This window comes from Melanerpes formicivorus, unplaced genomic scaffold (genome assembly GCF_026170545.1).
Source record: "Melanerpes formicivorus ecotype bairdi unplaced genomic scaffold, bMelFor1.0.p_v2 SCAF_6, whole genome shotgun sequence".
Lineage (NCBI taxonomy): Eukaryota > Metazoa > Chordata > Aves > Piciformes > Picidae > Melanerpes > Melanerpes formicivorus.
Window position 1 is genome coordinate 9187916 of NW_027142358.1, and position 22629 is coordinate 9210544.

At 52.1% G+C, this 22629-nt stretch overlaps 1 protein-coding gene across 3 annotated transcripts in view; it reads right to left on the reverse strand.

Moving 5' to 3' along the window:
• Positions 1-471: 471 nt before the first annotated feature.
• DNMBP (dynamin binding protein) overlaps positions 472-22629 on the reverse strand; it is a 31237-nt gene continuing 9079 nt past the window's right edge. The window contains exons 1-14 of one of the 3 annotated variants that reach the window (XM_068139599.1): positions 17701-19083; positions 9357-9544; positions 8660-8759; positions 8010-8157; positions 7474-7491; positions 6613-6812; positions 4926-5056; positions 4585-4689; positions 4248-4376; positions 3487-3819; positions 2876-3058; positions 2545-2743; positions 2010-2449; positions 472-1651 (exon numbers count right to left, since the gene is read on the reverse strand). In XM_068139599.1, coding sequence (XP_067995700.1) covers positions 1466-1651; positions 2010-2449; positions 2545-2743; positions 2876-3058; positions 3487-3819; positions 4248-4376; positions 4585-4689; positions 4926-5056; positions 6613-6812; positions 7474-7491; positions 8010-8157; positions 8660-8759; positions 9357-9544; positions 17701-18862 — 3522 coding nt within the window. In that variant the 5' untranslated portion in view covers positions 18863-19083 and the 3' untranslated portion in view covers positions 472-1465. Of the gene's footprint in view, positions 1652-2009; positions 2450-2544; positions 2744-2875; positions 3059-3486; positions 3820-4247; positions 4377-4584; positions 4690-4925; positions 5057-6612; positions 6813-7473; positions 7492-8009; positions 8158-8659; positions 8760-9356; positions 9545-17700; positions 19084-22629 lie in introns of those variants that run through there. The other 2 variants (XM_068139598.1, XM_068139597.1) reach the window with 2 other exon arrangements.

Below are 22629 nucleotides of genomic sequence, written 5' to 3' on the forward strand. Positions count from 1 at the left end.
CTGCAGAGCTGCAGCCACAGGGTGCATGCTACACCAATACACACACAATTCGGTGGTTTCTGTTGACAAACTCTTGGCCTTCTTGGGCATGAATTCCAGGAGCCATAACACCAGCACATGGGGAGTCTGTGGCTATTGTTCACGCTGCATACCCATTTACAGCAGGGCAAAGCCCTTGCTCTGGCTGGTGGCAGGAGGAACAAGGCCCACACCTCCACCCCCACTCCCACCCCGCCGAGTCACATCAGGGGGAAAGGGCAGTGCAATCACTCCATCTTAATCTGTGAGGTTTTCCCAGTGCCTGAGCTGAACCTAAAACCAATGAAAGGAAGAAGCCTGCTGGACCCCACAGAACTGTAAACATTCTTCCTGGCCCTGCAGTGTCCGCATGAGATCTGTGGGCCTTGCCCTGCTACCCAGCACTTGCCAGGCACCTCCCAGCTCTCCCAACACTTGTGTAATCACATCCTATACACAAGGACAAATCTTTATTTACAGAGCAGCAGTACAGGGCATACAAACACCCCAAGAGAAGGGAGATTCCTTCCTTCAGGCAAGACACCATCCTAGCAAAGGGCACCACCTCCCTCCCAGAACAGTGCTGTTTCCAGTGCCCTTCAGGAAAGGACAGGGGAGGCAATTTTGGTCAGAGCCTCCAAAAACCCATACTGAAGGACAGCCTGTGCTTTGCCTCGTGCCCTGCCCCAGCCCAGAGCAGCCAGGTGGATGTGCCAGTGCAAAGATGGGTCTTAAGCACTGGAGATACTTCACTGACAAGTGAAGGTGGTGTTCTGGACTCCCAGCTCACCTAGAAGATGACAATTGCTGGCTGTTGCTAGCAGCAGAGCTTGAGGAGGTCTGAGCTCCCTGTTGGGAGCTCTGCTTTGGGGGCTTTCAGAATCCAGGCCCTTCACAGCCCTAGAGCTCAACCACTCGCAGCAAACGCCAGAGCTGTTTCCCCAGCAGCGTGTAGATGCATACAGCACCCAGGTCCTGCACAAACAAGCAAGACCAGGCTCATGTTTCTGCTGCTGCCACCACCAAGAAAGCACAGGACCAGGGTTGCTTTTAACACTACTTGACTAGAGACAGACTCTGGAAACTTGGCATTGGCCTTTGAGAATTTAAACCTACTGCAGGTTCTCAGCCGTGGTCATGCCTTATCCTCCTGGGTCATGGTCCCAGGCTTTGCTCCTCTGCTCCTGGCTGTACACAGAAGGCTCAAAGAGCACAGTTCCCATGCGCTCACACAAGCTGCTTGCTCCTGCCTGTCCTGCCAGCCCACCCTTCTTCCTCCCCAGAAGAAGAGATGGCAGCCAGCACGGTGGGGCCCAGGAGCACTGCACGACTGTGAGGAACACAGACTCAGGGTGAGCAGCAGAGGCTGCAGAGCTGGCCAGCCTCCCAAGGTCCCTGGCAGTCCCAGCAGGAACAAAGCATGGGGCGCAGTCTCCTGCCTGCCACCTCACGTGTACTCTGTCTTCCGGATGTAACTGGAGGGCACGTAGCCCTGTTTCCCATGTGCCTCAGCCAGCCACCACTCCCGGTTGCCTGTGATATCCTCAAACTGCAGGATCCTGAGTCTTTGGTTAGCTGACACACTCAGCTCATTGGTGTTTCGGCCTTTGAAGGTATAGAGAGCATAGTAGATCTGCCAGACAGAAGGAGAGGACAGCTTCAGTTGGATGTTCATGGAACACAGCCTTGCATAGCAGGTATGGGCTTTTGTGCTCCTCTCCTCAAAAAGTGAGAGCCCCAGCCTCATCCTGGTCTTTCCCAGAGCTGCTCTCACCTCCACCCTGCCCCTCCTGCCCCCCATTCGCATCCTAGTTCTTTGCCTCTGCACCTCTGCTGCTGGAAGAAAACATCTTAACTTCCACTGCAGTCCTGTGGGACAAAGCAGCCTCCACCTCCCACCCCTCCCTGGTCACTGCCCAGAGGAGAATGATTCAAGTGAAGGTGTCAGTCCTAGACATTCCTCAGCCCCACTGAGGAGGTTGAAGGCTCACCTGGTTGCCCTCAGATTCACTGCTCTCCAGCCCAGAGTCTCTATCCTCCACTGAGGGTGCAGGCCTGAGATGTGCTTTGGTGGGGTGCCTGCTGCAGCCCAGCTCGGGGCGGCTGTAGCGATGCTGAGATGTCACTGTACCAGCCTCCAGCGAGGCTGTCCTGTCACCAGCGCCAAGCTGGAGCACAGAGGAGGAGTCTGTCTCTGAGGGGGCTTGTGAAGCCTGGTGTGGGTGTTCCAGGGAGGCAGAGTCCTGCAGGGATTTCTGAGTGAAGGTGACAGCCCCCGCACTGGGGCTGAAGGTCAGTGTGGTGTTGCTCTGCAGAGAGGAGCTGTTGTGCTCCGACTCGTTGGAAGAGTGGCTGCCCACAGAGACATCTGACTGGCTGCGGCGCTGGTTGTAGGGCTTCAGGAAGGAGCTGTACACAAATCCCTTGGTTACTGCAGAGAGGGAGAAGTGAGCTCAGGTAGGTGCAGAGAGGGACCAGATGAGGGGACTCACAAGCAGGCACCAAGGGTAGGGAGCAGCCACTTACCCCCATTATCTATGAGCCAGCGATTCTGGCTGCCCATGGGATCTTTCTTTTTGATGACACCCACGATGTCTCCTTCCAGCAGGGAAACATCCAGGTCTTGGGCAGCATTGAAATTGCGGTCTGCCTGGAAGAGACTGTCTGGGGGATAGCAGGCCAGGAGGGCAGCTCGGACCTCATCTGACTGCAGGAGGTAGGTAGGCTAAGGAGGAAAAAGGCAGTCATGATTGTCTGCCCTGGGCTCCACAAGCCTTGACATGCCTAGGTATAGCCATGCCACTTGATCTGGACTCCCCACACACATTGGTCTGCGTAACAGGGCAGACAAACTCACCAAGCCAAGAAGGGGCTGCCGCCGGGCAGACTGACGCTCCACGTTCTTCCTTTCAAACGACTTCTTGGGAGCTGCCTGGGACTCTGGGAAGAAGGTGAAGGCCTGAAGTTGCTGGAGGACTCGACTGTGCTCATCCTGGAAGATGGCAATGAGGTTCCCCTCCCTGCTGGACACCTTCAGCAACTAGAACCAGAATAGGGTTAGGTGACAGCTACTGGAAAAAGAGCTACAGCAGAGACCACACTAGTTCCCAAGCCAAACAGGGCTCCAAATTCTTCTGAGACTTTCATCAGTTCCAGCTTTGCAGTCCTCTCTGGACCCAGCTCTGAGTGGTCCCCACACTCATGATCTGAGATTCTCTAAGGCAAATACTCTCCTGCCCACTGTGCCAGGAGCAGCCAGAGCCTTCACTGTCTCTGAGCACAACTGCATCATGACCCCACAATCCCTACCCTGACAGCACCTTACAAGAGCCCTCCCCGAGGCACTTGGGGCTTGAAACTATAGGAGCAACTTCCCTTGAAATGGGACAAGTCTCGAGGAGGCTCCAGGATAAGCCCTGTGCAGGTATTATCACTGCACTGAGTGCTGGCTGCGCTCCAGGAACCCACCGACAACAGAGGTCTCAGCTCCTCCAGTGCCAAGCGCACAAAGTCACAGTGTGCCTCGGCATAGCCCCGCAAGCAGTTGGCAAACAGCTCCTTGGCGAAGCGCAGGAACTTGGGCAGCTCGTCCAGCAGCTGGGCATTGAGGGCCTCGTAGTTGTTGCGGGCTGACTGCAATTCCTCCAGTGTCCGCTTGTCCTTCAGCTTCTCTGCTCGTTCTGTGCAGTTGTGGAAGTCAAGGAGCTTGTCGAAGCGCTTCTGTACCAGCTTGTGGGGCCCTGCAAACATGCTGAGCAGCTGGTTCAGGGGTGAGCTCACCAGCCTCTCCGTCCGCTCTTTCTGGTGTGCAGAGACGCAAAAAACAGGTGAGACAAGGTGCTTCCTCCCACCGTGCAGTGAACACCAGCAGCTCATCCTCCAGCACACAACCTCCCCAGAACAGCACAGGGGCTGTCTTCCTGATGACACCCACCAAAGCTCTAGAGGTCCCTTCCAACAGGACTTATACTATAATCTTACCTAACTGTACCAGTGTGGGCAACACTATGGGAAGTATTTGAACCACACACAGAGAGCTGTAATGTTTCAGGTAGGGCTGAAAAAAGGCATTACCTAACAGGCGTGCTCAATGTACATCAGAAGCTCTCAGGAGAGAAGAGCCAAACAGGAGTGCTTACACCTCTCTCAAGTTGTGTTATCCTCCCAGTAGCTTCCCAAGGGTTGCCCCAGAGAAGTGCCCGAGCACACAAGGGCACAGCTTCACTCACAAAGTTGGAGAAGAGCTGGTCACTGATGAGCCGATTCACTTTCTGGAACTGATCCAAGTCCCCACTGCCCTTCTCTGTGCACAGGTCCCACATGCTCCCTGCTGCCAGCGCCTTCATGCAAGCTGACTCCTGCACCAGAGACACAGTCAGCACAGCCATGTTTGCGGCCCACCAGAAGAGGCCTCCCAGGGCAGCTCAGACCCTCAGAGAACAGCCCCCCTGGCAGTGCTGAGGGTAGGAGCACTGGCCAGAGGCACTGCAGTTATACACCATACAGGCAGGAGGGGCAGTGCATGATGAGACCCACACAGTAGGCTTCACATCCAACTGGACTCACCCGGACATGCTGCAGGTAGAGGGAAAGGTCCCGGATAAAAGACTTTATTAGCCGCTCCTGCAGCCGGAAATTTTTCTCTGTCTCTTCAAATGCTTCATCCTTCAGCTGTGAGAAAAAATGTCTCAAGGGAGGCAGTGCAAGACTCCAGCACCTCTCAGAGGGTGTGAGATACAGGTCCTCCCGTCCACAAGCTGGACAGTAGAGATGGGTAGTTCAGACTTGCTCTGCCTTGCTGGCTTGGATCAGAGCTACTCATGGAGGAAGGGGTGAGGAGGGAACAGCAGATACCACCACAGAGGCAACACAGGGTGTAAGGATACCGGGCAGCTGATGCACACTACCTGGGGCGCAAAGCCTGTGAGGTGCTTGAGATGGCTGCTCACACGGTTGGATTTCTTGATGATGGAGTGGAAGTTGAGCTTGGAGATCTTCTCCATGAGGCTATCCTCATCCCCTTTCCGGTACTTTAGCACTGAAGAGATTGATGTAGAAATCAGAACCTTTGTCAGCACAGCGCCCATGTCTTACAGTGTCTTGTCAACGATCTCATTGCTGGCTCTCCCCTTCTCTAAGAGTCTGCAGTCCCAAGCATATCATGTTTCGTACATCATATCATATCTTGACATCCAGCACTGCACTATCTGTAATCCCCTACTTGGTTCTTGATATGCCCTACAGTTTGCAGTTTGTAAACCGACCACTCAAACTCTTCCACAGAACTATGCATGGCATTAGCCTAGATGACATAGGAGGTGGTATACAACAATCACTGGACATACAGGAAGTATTTATTTTGCTTCCTGAGCAAATATGAACAATCTTTTCAGGCAGCCTGTGTCACATCAACTTCAGTGAGGCTATGTGGAAAGTGTGAAGTGTAAGAACTGCAAGAGTCAGGGGCTTCCAAGAGAAAACAGGGAGGGTGGCCAACAGGTCAAAGGGAATTTTCCCCTCTGTTTAGTCTTAGGGAAGCTGCACTTGGACACTGTGAGGAGTTTTGTAGCCTCCACATGAAGAGAGATGAGGAGAATGAGAGCTCCTGACCCACAAGAGCTCAGATTCCATGAGGAGAGCTGGAGAAGCCAGGTAGGCTTAGCCTGGCTGGCAGGAGGTGGAGTGGGATCTGCTCACAGCTGGCAGCTACTTGAAGGGCAGCTGCAAGGGTGATGAAGCCAAATTCCTTGCAGTTCCAGGCAATGCAAGGAGAGACAACAGCCACACCTGGCACCTTGGGAACTTCAAGGTAGATCAGAGAGCACAGATTCACTGTGAAGGTGGTACAGCCCTGTCACAGCAAACACACTATGAAATCTCCATCTTTAGGGGTCATTGAGAATTGGTTGATGGCTCCAGCTGATGGCTGAACAGAACCAATGTTTGGGACAATTCCGCTCCAAGCAAAAGGTGGGACAGAAGACCCCAGGGTAGAAGTCTTGCAGTCAGCACTTCTGTGATTCTGTTTTGTCTACAGTTACACCTTCAATCTTAGTCTCCAAAACTCAGCAGAGATTGCCCTAGCAGATTAATTCCCTGCTTGTTTAAAATTGCACTTAACTTTAGCTATATATTCTTTTGTCTTATCAGTATTTTTGTTTTCATTTAATAGATGTGGTCAGCAGCTGCACACATTTTGTATCTCTGTATCACAAGAAACAGCTCAAGTCAGAGGTATACTGTGTGAAATACTGCATTTTAAAAAACTGAGCAGGAGATACCTCTCTTGTACTGCCCTTCTGTGAGGGCACAGACTTAGTGAGCAGGTTGCCCAGGGAACTGGTAGAAGCCCCATCCCTGGAGGTTTGTAAGGCCAGGCTGGATGTGGCCCTGAGCAACCTGATCTAGTGTGAGGTGTCCCTGCCCATGGCAGGGAGGTTGGAACTAGATGATCCTTGAGGTCCCTTCCAACCCTGACAATTCTGTGATTCTCTCCACTGCTGTGGTTACCAGCTAAGGCTCAGGAGCCAAGAGATGCAAACCTCAAAACACCCATTCCAGTCTCTCTCTCCCCCGCACTACCCAGCCACTCACCCAGGTCCTTCCGTCGCTTGTACTCGTTGATGTTGACGTTGATTTCTTTCACTGCGAGGACAGCGGCGGTGAGCGGTGCCTTGTCAGGGTGAGCCTCGGGAGTAGCGCTCAGCAGCTCCATCAGCAGCAGTGGGTACCGCATCACCCTCTGCACTGGCTTGATGAGGAAGGAGCCCAGGTTAATGTAGTTTGTGCAGCCCCTAGGAATTGGAACAAAGGAGATGCACCAGGGTTCAGTCCAGCTCTGCTACAGAAATTCTGCTGCCTTAAACTAACTCCAACTAGGCCCAGAACATCGATGCCTCTGAACCCACTGTACTTCTAAGTCACATCATCCTCATCCCCAAACTCACCGCACTACTGAACCCTCAATGATCTCAAATCAACCCCAGATTTCCAAACCTCAGTTACTAAAGGTGACTCTTTCCAGACAGAATCCTCACTATCATCAGACCAACCACAAAATCCCACAGGCACAGCTGCAAACTTAGTAGAGTGCCACTTGCCTGAGACTGTCCCACCCTGCCCAGACCTGAGCTCCACTGCAGGACAGAGTCTGCTCATGACCACAACTGGCACAGGGCTTGCCTGGCTTCTTGGGGCTGATGGCTCCCTAAACCTGTTTCTTGCCCAAGACCTCTCTTGACCTCATCACCTGCCTGTGCTGTCTGCCTGCACAGCCTACTCACCAACTTTGTTGCAGTTGTGCCCCAGACTCCCTGCTCCTCCCAGATGTGCCCCTACAAGGCATTGCTAGGGCTCCCCAATATGCATGCAGCTAGTGGTGGGATGTTAGTTACAAGGGAGCAGCTGGGCCAGGGCAGATGGATGAGTAGAGACTAACAGGAAGGATGCACTTACCACTCACTGTACAGGCTCCTGCCGACCCACAGAGTGCAAAAAAGCAAAGAAAAGCAATGGGTTACTGGGGTGGCAGGTGTGCAGGCCCACAGCCAGTGCCCTCATGCCATCCTGCAATAATGCTGCCAGGCCAGTGGGCAGCCTCATCCCTCCCAAGCAGCAGCTGGCACTGCTGGATCCCAGGGCATTAAGCTCCACAAGTTGTCCTGGCAGTTGCTGAGCCAGCAAATGAAGCTCCTTTCCTTATTAGCTGTGGTGAACCAGGGCTTGAGAAAATCCAGAAGATGTCCCCTTTTATGGACCTTGGTGGCTTCTGCTGAGTTTAAAGGTGCTTACAGGTGTCCCAGTACCTGTGCATTGAGGCAGAGGTCATTTGAACCTTGAGCCTGGTCAACTATGCAGTGACACAGGCAACCCCTCTCAAATCACCATCTGAACTGTCCAAGCACTGCTGGCATAGGGGTGGCAATGTTGGAGACTGCCCCGCTCCCCCCCTGCCATCCCAGCCTGGTAGCTGACACGCCAAAGGCTCCAACCTGAGACTATCCAGCAGCTCCAGAAGTAGTTTCTGCATCTTCTCATCCTTCTCATAGGCTTCCAGCAGTGCAATGGCCTCATCATGGTTCTGGCAATACACCCTGTAGACATTCTCCAGCTCTGCACGCTGTGCCAGGAACACTGGCCCTGCAGACAGCAGCAAAGCAGGGCTTAAGGGTCTCCTCATCCCCAGCTGCCTCCAACAATTCTGGTATGTCTCACAGTGAAATGACCAGTGTCCCCACACACAGCTCAAGTAGTGCTACTAGAGACCCAGGATGTTACCTCATCACCCACTAGCACAGAGCTCAATCAATCCAGGTCTACCAGGGGTGAGAAGCAGCAACACTGGTCACTGGAACCATACAGAGAGCAAAGGCACAGGCTGCCCAAGGCCTGAGTGACAAAAGCTGGCAGTGCAGGGATGTGGAGTGGGCAAATGGCCATGGAGGGTCACAGGCACAGCATAACAATCCATGGGGCTACAAAGGTCTCCTTGGGTTTGCTGCTGGACTGATGAGCAGCAACAGAGAACAGTGGGGAGTAAGCCCAGCCTCACAGATCCTGTCCCACTGTTTAAACTGTTCAGCCTCGGCACCAGCAAAGCCCATCCCAGCCTGCTGAGAAATGGTTTCAGCAGAATTCATACCTATGGCATCTGATGCCTCCAGAGTGGACAGCAGCTGCTTGGAGAAGCTAATTACCATGTGGATGTTTCCAAAAAGAGCCTCAAAGTCTACGTTCTGCATCTGGGGAATAGGAAGAAAGATGTGCTGGATGGTGTAACATGTCCCAGTGAAACCAAACAGCCCCTTCTTGCCCTCCTGCAACCCATCACTCCCCAGCTTCAGAGCAGTGACCTAGTGTGACCTCCTCCCATCACACTGACGTTGGTACTCACTCCCTCATTCCTCAGGGCACTGAAACTCTCACTCCTTGTGTTCTATCACAGTGCCCTCTTCTTTACCAGCAATTTCATCCCTGCCTCTGTTCACCTGTTATTCTCACTCTTCTCCCAACAACTCTGTCCCCATATCAAGGCCCCATTTTTTCTTTCTCCTGACAATGAATTTAACCTACAAATCAATTGAAGAACAGTATTTCCTGCCCTAGGAAATGAATCTGTGATAGTTGTTGTTAGGTCTCGTGCTCTCAGAAATGGTGAGAGCTTAGCAGGATCCCAAAACAGACGGGCTGTTGTTATTGAGAGCAGGGAGCAGTGAGAACCGCCCTGATGAGTTTTCTCTATGGGTTCCCATGTTGCTGCCTGACCACCTCCAAGAACAAAGTGGACTAAGTATTCTTGCTCCATCTCACCTGTGCTGCACCACAGCCTGTCCCCCTACCTGTGCCTGCTGCAGTGGGACCATGATCCTCTCCACACACATCTCCAGGTCTCTGATATAGTCCCGCTCTGTCTGGAGCAGTTCCTCAATAACCTTGGACCTCTTCTCTAGCATCCTTTGCTCTGGGCTCTCAGTGGCAGCTGAGGAAGTCTCCAGAGATGGTGTCTGGGAGGATAGGAGAGTCATCTCTGCAAGGCAAACAAGCAAGATCAGCATTCTCCTACGAAGATGCAAGGACAGGACACAAACAGCAGCTGAATACAACCTGAAGTCTGGCAAACAGGTCTGCTGGACAGCAGGCCTGTCCATGCAAGGCCCTTTCTGGAGAGGCTGTCCTCGTCAGTCCATGCTTCAGGGCAGCAGCGAGTCCCAGCCTGCTCCCACAGCCCACCCTTGCAGCACCAGTAAGGCTGCGATGTCCGGAAAATCGAGGCAGCAAGCACAAAACACCACAAACCTGCTCCAGACCGACCCCACCGATGCCGGCCGTGTCCAGACCCCTCTCCTAGTCCAGGTTCCCAACTCTGCTGCTCCAGGAAGCTCGCTAAATCAGGGCAGGCGGGAGAAGAGCCGCACTCCACTCCTCGCCCTTTTCCCAGGCGGGCAGTGGCAACCGCTCCCTCTCCTCAGGCTGGGAACAGGGTCTCCATTCTCCAGCCCCGGGACATTTCCATCTGAATGGCCGAAAAGGCCTCGGGCACCGACAACGGGGCAGCCGGCGGCAAAGCCCGGAGCTGGACTAGCGCCGGCTGCGCCGGGAAGGCCGGGCCGGCGGCGACTCCGGCCGGGAGGCCGCGGCAGGCACCCAGAGCTCCAGCAAGGCGGCGGCCCGGGGTGTGACGGATCCGCTCCGCGGGCGGCCACCTGCCATGGCGGGCAGCCCCGGGGCAGAGAGAACCCCAGACCCCCGGCACTGCCCAGGAACCTGCTCCGAGCCCAGGGCGCCGTCCCGTCCCTGCAGCAGCCCTCTGGCACGGTGCCGGCGCACAGGGCACAACGCAGCCCGGCTGCCCGGCTGCGGGGCCCGGGGCCGTGGGGCCGCTGACCAGCCCCGTCTCCCCTGGCCCAGGCCACGGCAGCTCCTTTGCCTCCTGGTTTTGCCTCCCACCTGCGGCTCCCAGGCTGGCCCAGCCCCCTACAGTTTTCATAGCGACATCTTATCCCCCAGCAGATTCCTGGGCCCCAGCCGCTCTCTACCCCAGCAGCTTGCTCTGCCTGCTTTTAAACCATGTGCTCTCTGGGCAAAAGCACAGCAACGGCACCCTGCCCTGCATCCCCCCACGCTCCCAGATTCAGGGGAGTCCCTCTCCCGCACTTCGCTGGAATACTCCTCTGGGGCAGGCTCTGCTCCAAAAGCACTGAAGTCTGCCCCATTCTGTGGCAGCTGAGCGCCGTGCAGCACTCCAGGCTGTCTCAGGTATCTGGCTTAAGCCACTTACTGATTTGACAAAGGCTTGTCCACTCCAGCTGTCTCCCACTGATCCCCAGCTGCTCGCTCTCAATGGGATTTTATTAGAGCTGTGGACGTGCCCCAGCTCAGACATTTGTGACAGTAACTTTGCAGGACAGGCGCTCCCACCTCCCTGCCCTGTTTACAAACTTAGGCAACAGCAGCTGAGCCTGGGGTAGACAACCCTAAGAGCAGGCTCAGCTGGACTCACAAAACACATCAAGGCTTGGGACTTACCCTAGTATTCCCGCACCCTCAGTGCACAGCCCCAAGAGCCACACCTCCCCCTCCGTGCTCACAGCCACCTCTACCCCCCTGTGCTGGCCAGGCCCTGCCCACCTGCCCTCAACCCCCAGCCTTACCCTGCGGGCTGATGGCACTAACCAGCAGCAGTATTCAACATGGGATGGGAAATTGCTACTTCTGCATAAGTACCCTGCTTGCTGCTCTGCCAGGGTGGGGTTTCTGAACTGAAATGACTCAAGAAAGAAACGAAACTAAATGAAAAGTGGCTGAAATCAAACACCGACTTGGCCCATAACTAGCTGAAACCACGCCAGCTCGTTGCAGAGCAGCAGTGGCAAACAGAAGCCATCAGTATCAAACTGCAACTTCTCACAGCTACCTGGGCTGAGGATGAACCACTGTGCCTCTTGCAGAAGAGTAACTTCCAAAATCAGTCCCAGACCTGCCTCCTGATGCTGGAGCTGCTACCCTGCCTTGAAACTGAGCCTGGGGAGAGCCAAAAGGGCTAGCTCCACAGAGGAGGATTTAGTGGCACAATCAGCACTAGATTTACTAAGTGGGCTTCACAGATTCCTACTGGCAAGTATCCTTAAAACGACCCCCATTACAGCCACCCTGCATAAGGGAAAAGGCTGGTTGGTCTTGGCTTCTCACCATTAAGTCCTCAATGATGAACTTTATGGAGTCTGCAGGGAGGGCCTGTGAGCAACTGCTGGCTGTAACATTTGCTTTTTGCGTTCCCACAGCATCTGCAAAGCTTCAGTAGCAGACCAGGCCTTTCTGTGCAAGGTTCTCTACAAACACATGAGGGGACATCCTGCCTGAGACACAGTGCTTGGAGCCTGAACAGGACATGAGACAGAAAAATGTACAGGAGGGACAAAGAAACACCAAGATAATACACTCAACAGGTCTCTGAAGTGCAAAGAGTTAAGACAGTAATAATAAAAAAAAGAAGAGTTATTTATAAGAAGGGGTTTTTAAGGAATAGCATTTGTTTTGCAGGAAAGCAATCTCAAGTTGGAAGGCAACCTGGAAGACGCAGGAAGGTGTTAATTGTAAATGCAAACAGATGTGTGAAACTGAGGCAAGGTGGGTGGGTGAGGTGATACCAGCATGGGGTGGTCAGGGAAGAATCTTGAAAATGAAGACCAGCCAGACCAACACCCAGAGATGATCAACACAGCAGCATTTGGGAAGACAAATGGAAAAGATTACATGTGCCTTCAAAGAATAGGATTTTGCATTTATCCCCAGGCAAAATACTACCAGATGAAGCTTTGCACAGGATGTTTCAGGAGTTTAGTGCAACACCGAACAACCTTGCTGTGGGCTCAGCTTTAGCCACATCTGAACTGCAGCCACACAGTGTGTCTGGCTCCAGCTCACTAAAACGGAGACAGTGATGGCAGTGCCACCAGCAGCTCCCCATGCTCTACCAAGCAAAACCCAGGCAAGTAAATCTAGGTCAGGTCCTTTCAGAGAGTGGCCTGCAGCGAGGCTTTGACTGACTCGTGAGACTGCCAGCTTCATTCAAGTCTTAAATCCTCACCTGTGGAAGGGAAGTTAAAACCTCCCTTGCACAGATTTTAAGCCCATAGTACTCATTATCTCAGCTTGCTTGACTGGCCACAATGCTGGCCCCTAGTTCTACCCCACTTATACTGTTATCAGTGTTCTTGTTATTTAGAAAATGCACACACATTAATTCTCCTCTGCCCTTCTTGCCCTTTCTATTTTAAGATCTGCTTAAAAACAAGGCTATGCTGCAGCCAAGTCTCTTAGGAATCCTTGCTGTTTATCACTAGTCCTCCTTCAGCAATGAACTCAAAAGCCATCCTGCCTCTTTCCAAACACTTGCACTTCAAAACATTCAAACACACAATTTGGTTTTAATCTTTGTATAATACTTAGGGTTTGTTTCTGACACATTAAAACACTCTCACTTCTTGTATTTCATGTCATCCCTGCTGAGTGCCTTCACTTTCTTTTTTCCTGTTTGTCACACGTTCTTGTGTATCTAATAGCAGCTTTCCCTAAATGAGGCTTATTAAGCATTTCACTAAGCCCACCCATTTCACAGCTGTGGGTTTTAGTCATCTTGTAAATGCTTTTTAAACAGATCTCCATTTTATTTCACAGATTTTCTATTTAAATATCACCCTTCAATCTGAGCCAGCACACCCTTTAGCTCTGGAAACATTAAGATGTACACCACAGCTGGAAGGGGCTCTGCAAGAAAGTAACTGCTCTTTCTCACGATGCCACCGAATTCTGAGCTGGTGACAAACTGTTGTTTTACCCACGACATGGATGCCAAGTGGGCACTCAGAAATTAATTTCAAAACCCCAATGTTCTCAATCATAATTTTCAGGTTGGACTCGATGATCTCAAAGGTCTTTTACAACCTGGTTAATTCTATTCAAAATCTGTTATCACATTGGTTGCATGAGCTCTGCAATCTGCCTCTCTAAATCAAAATCTCAAACAATTTAGCTTTTTTCTATTGCCTTTAGTGCATTTGTGACAAGTCCATGGCTTTCTGGACTGGTTTGGTCTGCAACAGACTCCCAGGAACACCTGCTTTTGAGCTTTGCTAGTTCTCCTACCTGATGCACAGGAGATTCAACATCAACTTGTAACCCAACCCCCAGCAGTGAAGTGTCAACTCCTACCTCTTCCCTTCTTGTGGATGCTACCTTTTAATATTGCAATCACATGGATTGCACTTGGAATACTACTACCACCAATTTTTTTTTTTCCAATTAACAAAAGTTTTTAATTACCCAGTCTCCTAGCAGGAGCATGCATGCAATTAGAGGTTTTCTCTCTGCCCTAGTCTGGAAGCAGAGTTGACATATGAAGACCAGATCCGGTGGAATGTGTGCCCATCATGCATAGGCTGGGGGGCTCATGGAAAGGGCTGCATCACCCTCCACCCCCCCCCATTCCTCCTCACTGGGGCTCACCTGCCAGTATCCCCTGTGGCACAGTGCAGCCTCACAAGGCACCCAGGCTGCTAATGCAATCCGAAGAGGGATGTGCTGCTCATCAGTGCTGAGGACAACCTGCTCTGTAAGCAGCAGTCTTGATAGAAGTTGCTCCCACCCGAGGCAAGCCCAGCCCCAGCTCAGCAGTCAAGCAGTGACTCAGGGTAAAACAAACCAGCTGCAAATATCTGAACTATGTAGACGCCAGGAGGGGAGGAGCCACTGGCTACCATGACAAGAAACTAGGGCAGAGAATAACAAATATGAGTGAAAGGCTAAACTTCAGGAGGAGGAGCAGGATCTGACTGGGGTGAAAACTCTTGCTCTGGATATTGGTAATAAGCCTGTAACAGAATAATATATCCACTGCTTCAAAAGCAACAGACTGTATATATTCAGTGTCTCACTGCTCCTTAGCAGAAAGTGGATGGTGCGGCAGAGAGGTGCAATGGTAAAAGAAGACTTGAGTCCACAGAAGTGAATTCAGCCACTGGCCTTGGCTCAGTCCTGAGGCTGAGGATCAGGAGATAAATCCAGACAAACTACAAAAATGAACTGAACATGAGCAGACTGGGGACACTTCTCCAGGGCCACTGCAATGGCTTGACATTTCAAAGCTGTCTCATACAGAGCCTGCTTGGTGAGGACGTCTCTATGCCAGGTAAAATGAAAGCCATCGTTCCAACACAGCCTTGTGAACACATTCCAGTACATTCAGCATGAACATGGGATGGTCCCAACCCCTGATACAGAAAAAAGTGAACATGAGGTCTGCAAAGATCTACCATTCCAAAGCTGAAGTACCAACTAAAGTGACTGTGATGACAAAAGAAACCCTTTCAATCATGCAATCCCACAAGTAAGGAGAGAATGTAAAATTCTTGATACATTTGGAAGAAAAGGCAGAATTATGTAATAAATGTTTTCTTTCTTTCCATCTAAAAAGCAGAAATAAGACTTTGCTAGCTGGCACTTCAAAAACTCATTGCCAGTGGAGATCATCCAGAGAGGAATTCCTAATCAGATTCTCCAGGGACTGTGTTTTGAGTTGATCCTATATATAATATTTTTAAAGTAAATGGAAAATCACTGTTGTCATGTAGAAAACTGAACATTGATTTAACAGGACCATAAATGAAGATGAGGCAAATGAGTCACTGAGTGACCCAAGGTATTCTGAGTTCTACTGAACTATTCAAAGATAGCAGGTTTAATGCAGACAAATGCATTACTGTATTAAAGGGCACAAGAAGTGCAGCCATATGCAGGGCTGTATTCTGGGGTGTAATCCTTTGTCCAAAACTCAGCAGGAGTTCCTTGTACACTGGAAAAACAAACACTGAAAGGTCTTCCTCTGCATCTTTGCTAGGAGTATTTTAAAGACTATTCACTACAAAGAACTGAAGGTTGAAAAATGACTTAATTACAGTACCTGCCTTGAGTAGAAAAAGGTTTGGGTGCAGGGCTGAAATGCAACAAATTAGCATGCAAAACCCGTAAAAGTGATGGTGACTAAGCAGCAAAGCTATGACAGGCGGGTTCTCCTTCTGTTGACGTGGCAGGCAGACTCTCTGCCAGAAAGAGATGCGCTAACCAAGTAGCTGTCACTGGGCTGCACCAGAAAGACAGTAACAACCCTGATCGTGGAAAAAAATCAGGCCATGTCACCTCTACCAGGCTTTCAAACCCTAAATTCTGTTACTCTGTGGACAGAAGGAGGAACCTGGGAGAGAAGCAGACAGCATCAGAGAAGATGCCTGGAACACACACAGGGGAAAACAGAACCAACTTTTTCCTACCAGCTGGGCATCAAGGGTGTCTGCTGCCAAGTGTGGTGTGGGAGGGCTTTTGGGGAGCTTTCCAGATATTGGTGAGGTCTAACACTGAAGAGGTGCTGGTTCTGGTGAGGTATTGAGTCAGATATGGCAACAAAGTAAGTTTTCCAAGGAGAGCTGTTGCTGGTGCAGTGCTGTGCCCTAGGAATAATGTAACAGGGTATTGCAAACAGAAGTTGGCCACAGCATGGGCAGTGTTACAAAACACATGGAGCCTTTCTCCTCCCCTTCCTACTGTGGGGCACTGCCTGATGGTGAGAGTCCTACCCTGCACCTTCTACAACCACTCCCCACACCAAGAGCTTGCCACAGTGAGGAAGAATACCCCCACCCCCTCCCAGCGCGGGTGTATGTAGCATTGCATTTAACATCAGAGGAGTAAAGGCTCTCGCCCAGCATTGCAGTCTGTCCCCTCACCTCTTGTAAAGCCGACCAAGCCAGCAACGTGCCAGCCTCCTAAGGCTTTATGGGCTGTTTCACTCCCAGTTCTACTCCTGGCTCCTCCTAGCTTCCCTGCTGCCCTTTGGATGTCCTGGCACTGCTAAGCCTCTCCTTTCCCTTGCCCTGGGGACACAGCTGAGCAAAGTCCCACTCTACCAGAGCAGCTAGAAAGCACAGAAATGCAGCTGGCAGAGCCTGCTTAATCAAATGCTTACAGAGGATGGATTTCACACTCTTTAAGCTGACAGGCAGCCACAGCCTCCAGTTCTGCCACCTCTCTGGCTGCTGCAATGTGGTGCTGTTTTCCTCTATGCTTTTCTCCCTTCATGGAGAGTCCACACAATTGTGCTCAGGACAGAGGCTGGCAGAAAAGGTGCAGGAGCCAACAGGTTTTTGGACACACAGCTGCCCAACAGGGAGGCCAGTCCATTCAGAAGGGCTCTTTCAGCCCCTCTAGCCAGACCCTACCACCTTGCTGTCCCTTCCCCGACACACAATAATTCTTACAACATGCCAAGCCCCACAAAGCTGTCTGCAGCTGATTCTGTCCCAGCCACAGCATCAATGGGATGATTCTGCCCATGCCAAGACAGCCTGTGCCCTCCAGCTTTGGTATCTCTCCAGCTCCAGATTGCCAGCTGACGTGACTGGAAACCCAAGGACAGCTTAGGGACCCAGGATACAGGGCATGCAACTGCTGTAGCACAGTCAAGACACCATTTGTGCTGTCAAGGGGCTGGTGACGAAGGAGGTACCACTCCCATCTGTGACAGTCCCTCAAAGCATGGGTGCTCTGGTGTCCAGCCCATATGTTAATCACACAACTGCAAGAACTTGCCCTCCACATGTGTCTCAGTGCTACAAGAACTTCCCTGATTTCCTGCTTCATGCTGCCTGCAAACAGCTGCCATACTCAGCCTCCCTGGGGTCAAGAATTGATTCCTACACACAGAATCTGTTCATGGATTATGAAAGTAAAACAGGCAGTGGGAATAACCCAAACACCTCACTCTTTCCCCTAAAAGAAATCTCTCTGGAGCCCTGAGAGAGCAGACAAATCAGGGCCACAGGTTTTTGGGTGTACCCAAAACATTCAGGCCACGGAGGAATGATCAAAAGGACAGCAGTGAGTCACAGGTCTGTGCTGCCTGGGCTTCCCTCCCACCTGGACCTCTACAAAATGGGGTAAGAGCCCTTGCAAGACATGTAGGTGACTGTACAGAGGGGTAACAACGATGATGCCCATTTCAGCAAGCCTCAGGGGTTTCCCATGACAGCCTGGCTGTACTGGCCACCTCCCTGTGCAAGTCCTGGTGCTGCCCTGGTGCCAGGGTAGGGTGAAGGCACACCCAAGGCAAGTGTCCAGCATTCTCCCACATACCTTGCTTCTCCTTCCTGGTCTGCACAGACTCTGAGTGTCGCAAGGCACTGGGAGCCGTCCGTCTGTAGAAGCTGTTCCGCTGCAGCCCAGAGCCCACTCTGTTTGCTTCATCAGCCTCCTGCTCCCAGACCTGGCTCCAGTCCGGCCGGCCTGTGCGTACCCTTGAGCACTCTGCTTGGTCCCTGCTGCTGGCTGGCATCCTAGGCCCCGGGGCTGCTCCTTCCAGCTCCTCATGGCCATCGTAATCCATGTCCTGCATCTTGGATTTTGTATAGCAGGTGTCTGAACCCAGGCTTGCTCTACCATCTCCTGAGGACCAGACTGCAAATTCAGGAGCTTCCCAACCTCCGTCCAGACTGCTGTGGTCCACAACATGGTCTCTGGGCTGCCTGTGCTGCTTAAAGTCTTCTTGGTCCTTGAGACTTACATACTGTCTTTCCTGCTCTCTCCACGCCCCAGAGCCTCCATCCTCTCTATACCTCTTTTCCCCTTTGCTATATACTTGGTGGCCTCCATCCTCTCTATACTGCCTTCTTCCTTCCCTATACTCCCCAGAGCCCTGTTCCTGCCTATACCACCTTTCCTTTTCTCCATGTCTTTCATCCTCACTGCAGTACCTAGGATCTCTGTCCTCCCGAAATGGCCTTCTCCCCTCCCTATAGTCTCCAGAGCCTCTATCATCTCCATATTGCCTTCCCCCCTCCCTGTATGGTCCAGGTACTCTGTCCTCTCTGTACCGCCCTTCTCTTATCTCAGCAGCGCAGTCTCTGTATTGAACGTTCCCCTTCTCACACACCCTGTAGTTTCTACCCCCTGTATCCCGGCTTTTGCCTTCCCAAGCACGGTCTGCTCTCCTCCAGTCCACATACTGGCTATCTCCCTTCCAAAACCCTCCACAGTCTCCATTCATGCTCTGTTGGTCCACGCAGCTGCCTTCTCCTCTTCTGCTGTAAGCGTCCCAGTCGCGGTCTGTGCCCATGCAGCTGGGGTACTGCCTCCTTGCCTTGGGTCTGTCACTGCAGCGAGCCTCGCTGTACAGCACAGTGACCCCAGCCGCGTCCTCTCTCCGCACGGCACAACAGTCCTCATATTCCCAGCCCAGGAGCTGCAGGCCCTGCCTCGGATCCTCCACACCACGCTTTGTCCCAGGATAACTGCACATAGTCCTGCTGGGGTACAGTGCAAGTGCTGACCTCCTTTGCTACCTGCTCCCCGAGCCTGAGCCCAGGGCCGGGCGGATGCCGTTTCTCCGCTCCAGTGCTCCTGTCCCAAGTGAAATGCAGGTGGTGTTTCCTGAAACCAGCCAGCAAGGGTAGGAAGAGGCCCAATCACTGCCAGCCCCAGTCTCCTCCACCTGCTACGCAAAGTAATCAGTAACCAGCCCCGAGGAGGGAGGCCCGGGCTGGGCAGTCTCTCACTGCCCAAACCGGCTCTGCAGCTTTGCCAAAGCCTCTCCGCAGGCATCTCAGAGACAGGCAAAAGGAGAACACTGGAGCATGTGGAGGCCCTGCCCTAAGATCCACGTCCTCAGGGAACAGAAAAAGGTGGTGTGTGAGACTATGGAAAGCCACAAACCAGAACTGGGATACCAGATCTCCTTCCACTGCCTTCACTCTCTTGCTGTTGTGGAGGCTAAACACAGTCTAGCAGAGGCTGGGGCTCTGCTCCACACCTTGCTGAGGCCTTCAGGCTGCCCCTTGCTCAAACCTGATGCTGAGTCTGTCTGTTTCCTAGCCCTCATCCACAGATCGTGGGAACAGCTGAGATGTGCAGTATGAGAGAACACTCCTGAGTGGTGCCTACATAGTGTCATGCAGCCACAGCTGCCCAGTTTCCTACTCCAGGGAAAATGGCTGGTGCCCCACTGACAAGAATAGGCTTCAAGGGTCTATGTGGGTTATGGTGTCCAGTGCCAACACACAATATAACTTTCCAGAAGGCCACAGAAACATGCACTCCAGTAACACCTCACTGCAGGGCGCAACATACTCCCCAGGAGTATGCCAAACGCAGGAGTTCCTCTAAGAAACCAAGAGATGACCACAACATGCCCCAGAGAGAAACAAGGAGGGTTGGTGGATGACATCCATGTCTCAGTTTCTTGTAACACTTGTTAGGTATGTACAAGCCAATGTTCCCAACTGGTAGAAGACAAAAGTAAAACCAAAGGATCCTCCCACTCCAACTGCAGGAAGGCAAGCATTAATCCTGCCGAAGTCTGGTGATCAGCAAAGCACCAGCCTGCACTCATGAGGTGCCAAAGCAGCAACCTGCAGGTTTTAAATGTGTATCTTAGAAAAACACCTACTTTCTGCTCTTCCTTTGGCTCCCCAAAAGACACACCAAGGGGCTGGGTTCCTTCAAGATGACTCTAGTCTTGTTTGCTGGTCAATGCTTAAAGAAGGCTTTACTTTCTTTAGTGTGCCTCCATGTGCCCCAACAGGGGCAGAGTCCAATGGGATGGCATTCAACAGGTCCAAGTGCCGAGTGCTGCACTTTGGCTACGGCAATCCCATGCAGAGCTATAGGCTGGGGTCGGAGTGGCTGGAGAGCTCCCAAACAGAGAGGGACCTGGGGGTGCTGATCGACAGCCACCTGAATATGAGCCAGCAGTGTGCCCAGGTGGCCAGGAGGGCCAATGGCATCCTGGCCTGCATTAGGAATAGTGTGGCCAGCAGGAGCAGGGAGGTCATAGTGCCCCTGTACTCTGCTTTGGTTAGGCCACAACTTGAGTACTGTGTCCAGTTCTGGGCCCCTCAGTTTAAGCAGGACATCGAAACACTTGAGCGTGTCCAGAGAAGGGCAACAAGGCTGGTGAGAGGCCTTGAACACAAAACCTATGAGGAGAGGCTGAGGGAGCTGGGATTGTTTAGCCTGGAGGAGGCTCAGGGGTGACCTCATTGCCCTCTACAACTACCTGAAAGATGGTTGTAGCCAGGAAGGGGTTGGCCTCTTCTCCCAGGCAACCAGCACCAGAACAAGGGGACACAGTCTCAAGCTGCGCCAGGGGAGGTTTAGACTCGAGGTGAGGAGGAAGTTCTTCACCGAGCGAGTCGTTCGTCATTGGAACGGGTTGCCCAGGGAGGTGGTTGAGTCATCGACCCTGGAGGTGTTCAAGGGGAGATTGGACGTGGCACTTGGTGCCATGGTCTAGTCATGGGGTCTGTGTTGATAGGTTGGACTCGATGATCCTCGAGGTCCTTTCCAACCTGAGCGATACTGTGATACTGTGATACTGTACCAGTAGCAAGGCAGAGGCCATACCTGAGGCATGGTGCAGACACATTTTGCTGAGTTGATGCATCACTGATCTGGCCCATTCTGCTCAAGCTGAACTAGCAAGCCTGAGAGATTTGTGTAGTTGAGTATTGTGTCCAGTTCTGGGCCCCTCACTACAAGAGGGACATTCATAGTATCATAGTATCAGTCAGGGTTGGAAGGGACCACAAGGATCATCTAGTTCCAACCCCCCTGCCATGGGCAGGGACACCCCACACTAGATCAGGCTGGCCAGAGCCTCGTCCAGCCTGGGCTTAAACACCTCCAGGGACAGGGCCCCAACCACCTCCCTGGATAATCCATTCCAGGGCTTCACCACTCTCATGGTGAAGAACTTCCTCCTCACATCCAGCCTGAATCTCCCCACCTCGAGCTTCATTCCATTCCCCCTAGTCCTATCACTACCTGAGATCCTGAGAAGTCCCTCCCCAGCCTTCTTGTAGGCCCCCTTCAGATACTGGAAGGCCACAATTAGGTCACCTTGGAGCCTTCTCTTCTCCAGACTGAACAGCCCCAACTCCTTCAGTCTGTCCTCATAGGAGAGGTGCTCCAGCCCTCTGATCATCCTCATGGCCCTTCTCTGGACACGTTCACATTGAGGTTCTGGAGCATGTTCAGAGGAGGGCAATGAGGCTGGTGAAGGGCCTGGAGCACATGGCCTATGAGGATTGTCTGAGGGAGCTGGGGTTATTTAGTCTGGAGAAGAGAAGACTGAGGGGAGACCTCAGTGCTCTCTGCAACTACTTGAAGAGATGTTGGAGCGAGGAGGGGGCAGCCTCTTCTCCTTGGTGTCAAGCAACAGGACTAGAGGAAATGGTTTCAAGCTGCACCAGGGAGGTTCAGGCTGGATGCTAGGAAATACTCCTTCACAGAGAGGGTTATCAAACATTGGAATGGTCTGCCCAGGGCAGTGGTGGAGTCACCATCCCTTGAGGTGTTAAAGCAGCCTGTGGACCTGGTTTAGTGCTGACCCTTCAGTGCTGGGTCAAAGGCTGGACTGGATGGTCTTTGAGGTCTCTTCCAACTGGATGTTTTCTGTGATTCTCTCTGGCCACATTCTCTGGCAGGAGAGATGCAACAGAGCTTAGGTAGGGCACATCTTTATCAAAGAATCAGAGAGGCTACTTATAAATCCTCAGGTCTCTTGAAGTGGTGAAAAATCCCCTAGGATTACCAAGGGAATACATTGATGGATAGGATGTCTCAGGATAGTATGTTAGCTCCTGCCTAAAACTTCCAGTTCCAGTAACAACAGGGCACAGACTCTGCAGGATTTGTTGTCTGTCACAAAGCACTGTGACAGTAGGAGACATTTCCCAGCAAGATCCATTCCATCAGAAAATTTTAATTGAGATATAGTCCAGATGTTCCTCTTTCTATCTTCAAATTATTTCATCTAGCCTCAAGTACTCCAAGCCTCCTTCCTCTTGTATGCCACTGATATGGAGGCTGTCACCCTGTTTCGCTGATGCACCTGTACCAGCCTCCATTCCCATGTGCTCTGCATCAGACATGATCCTGCAGCAAAGTGTCTAGGCTCCCCAGCACTGATTAACAAGTGGGAGGACGGAGGCAATGAAGTCAGAGTGAGTAATCCCCAGGCAGGAGCTGGCATTTCATTCCACCTCCTGCATGCAGTGCCCACATTTC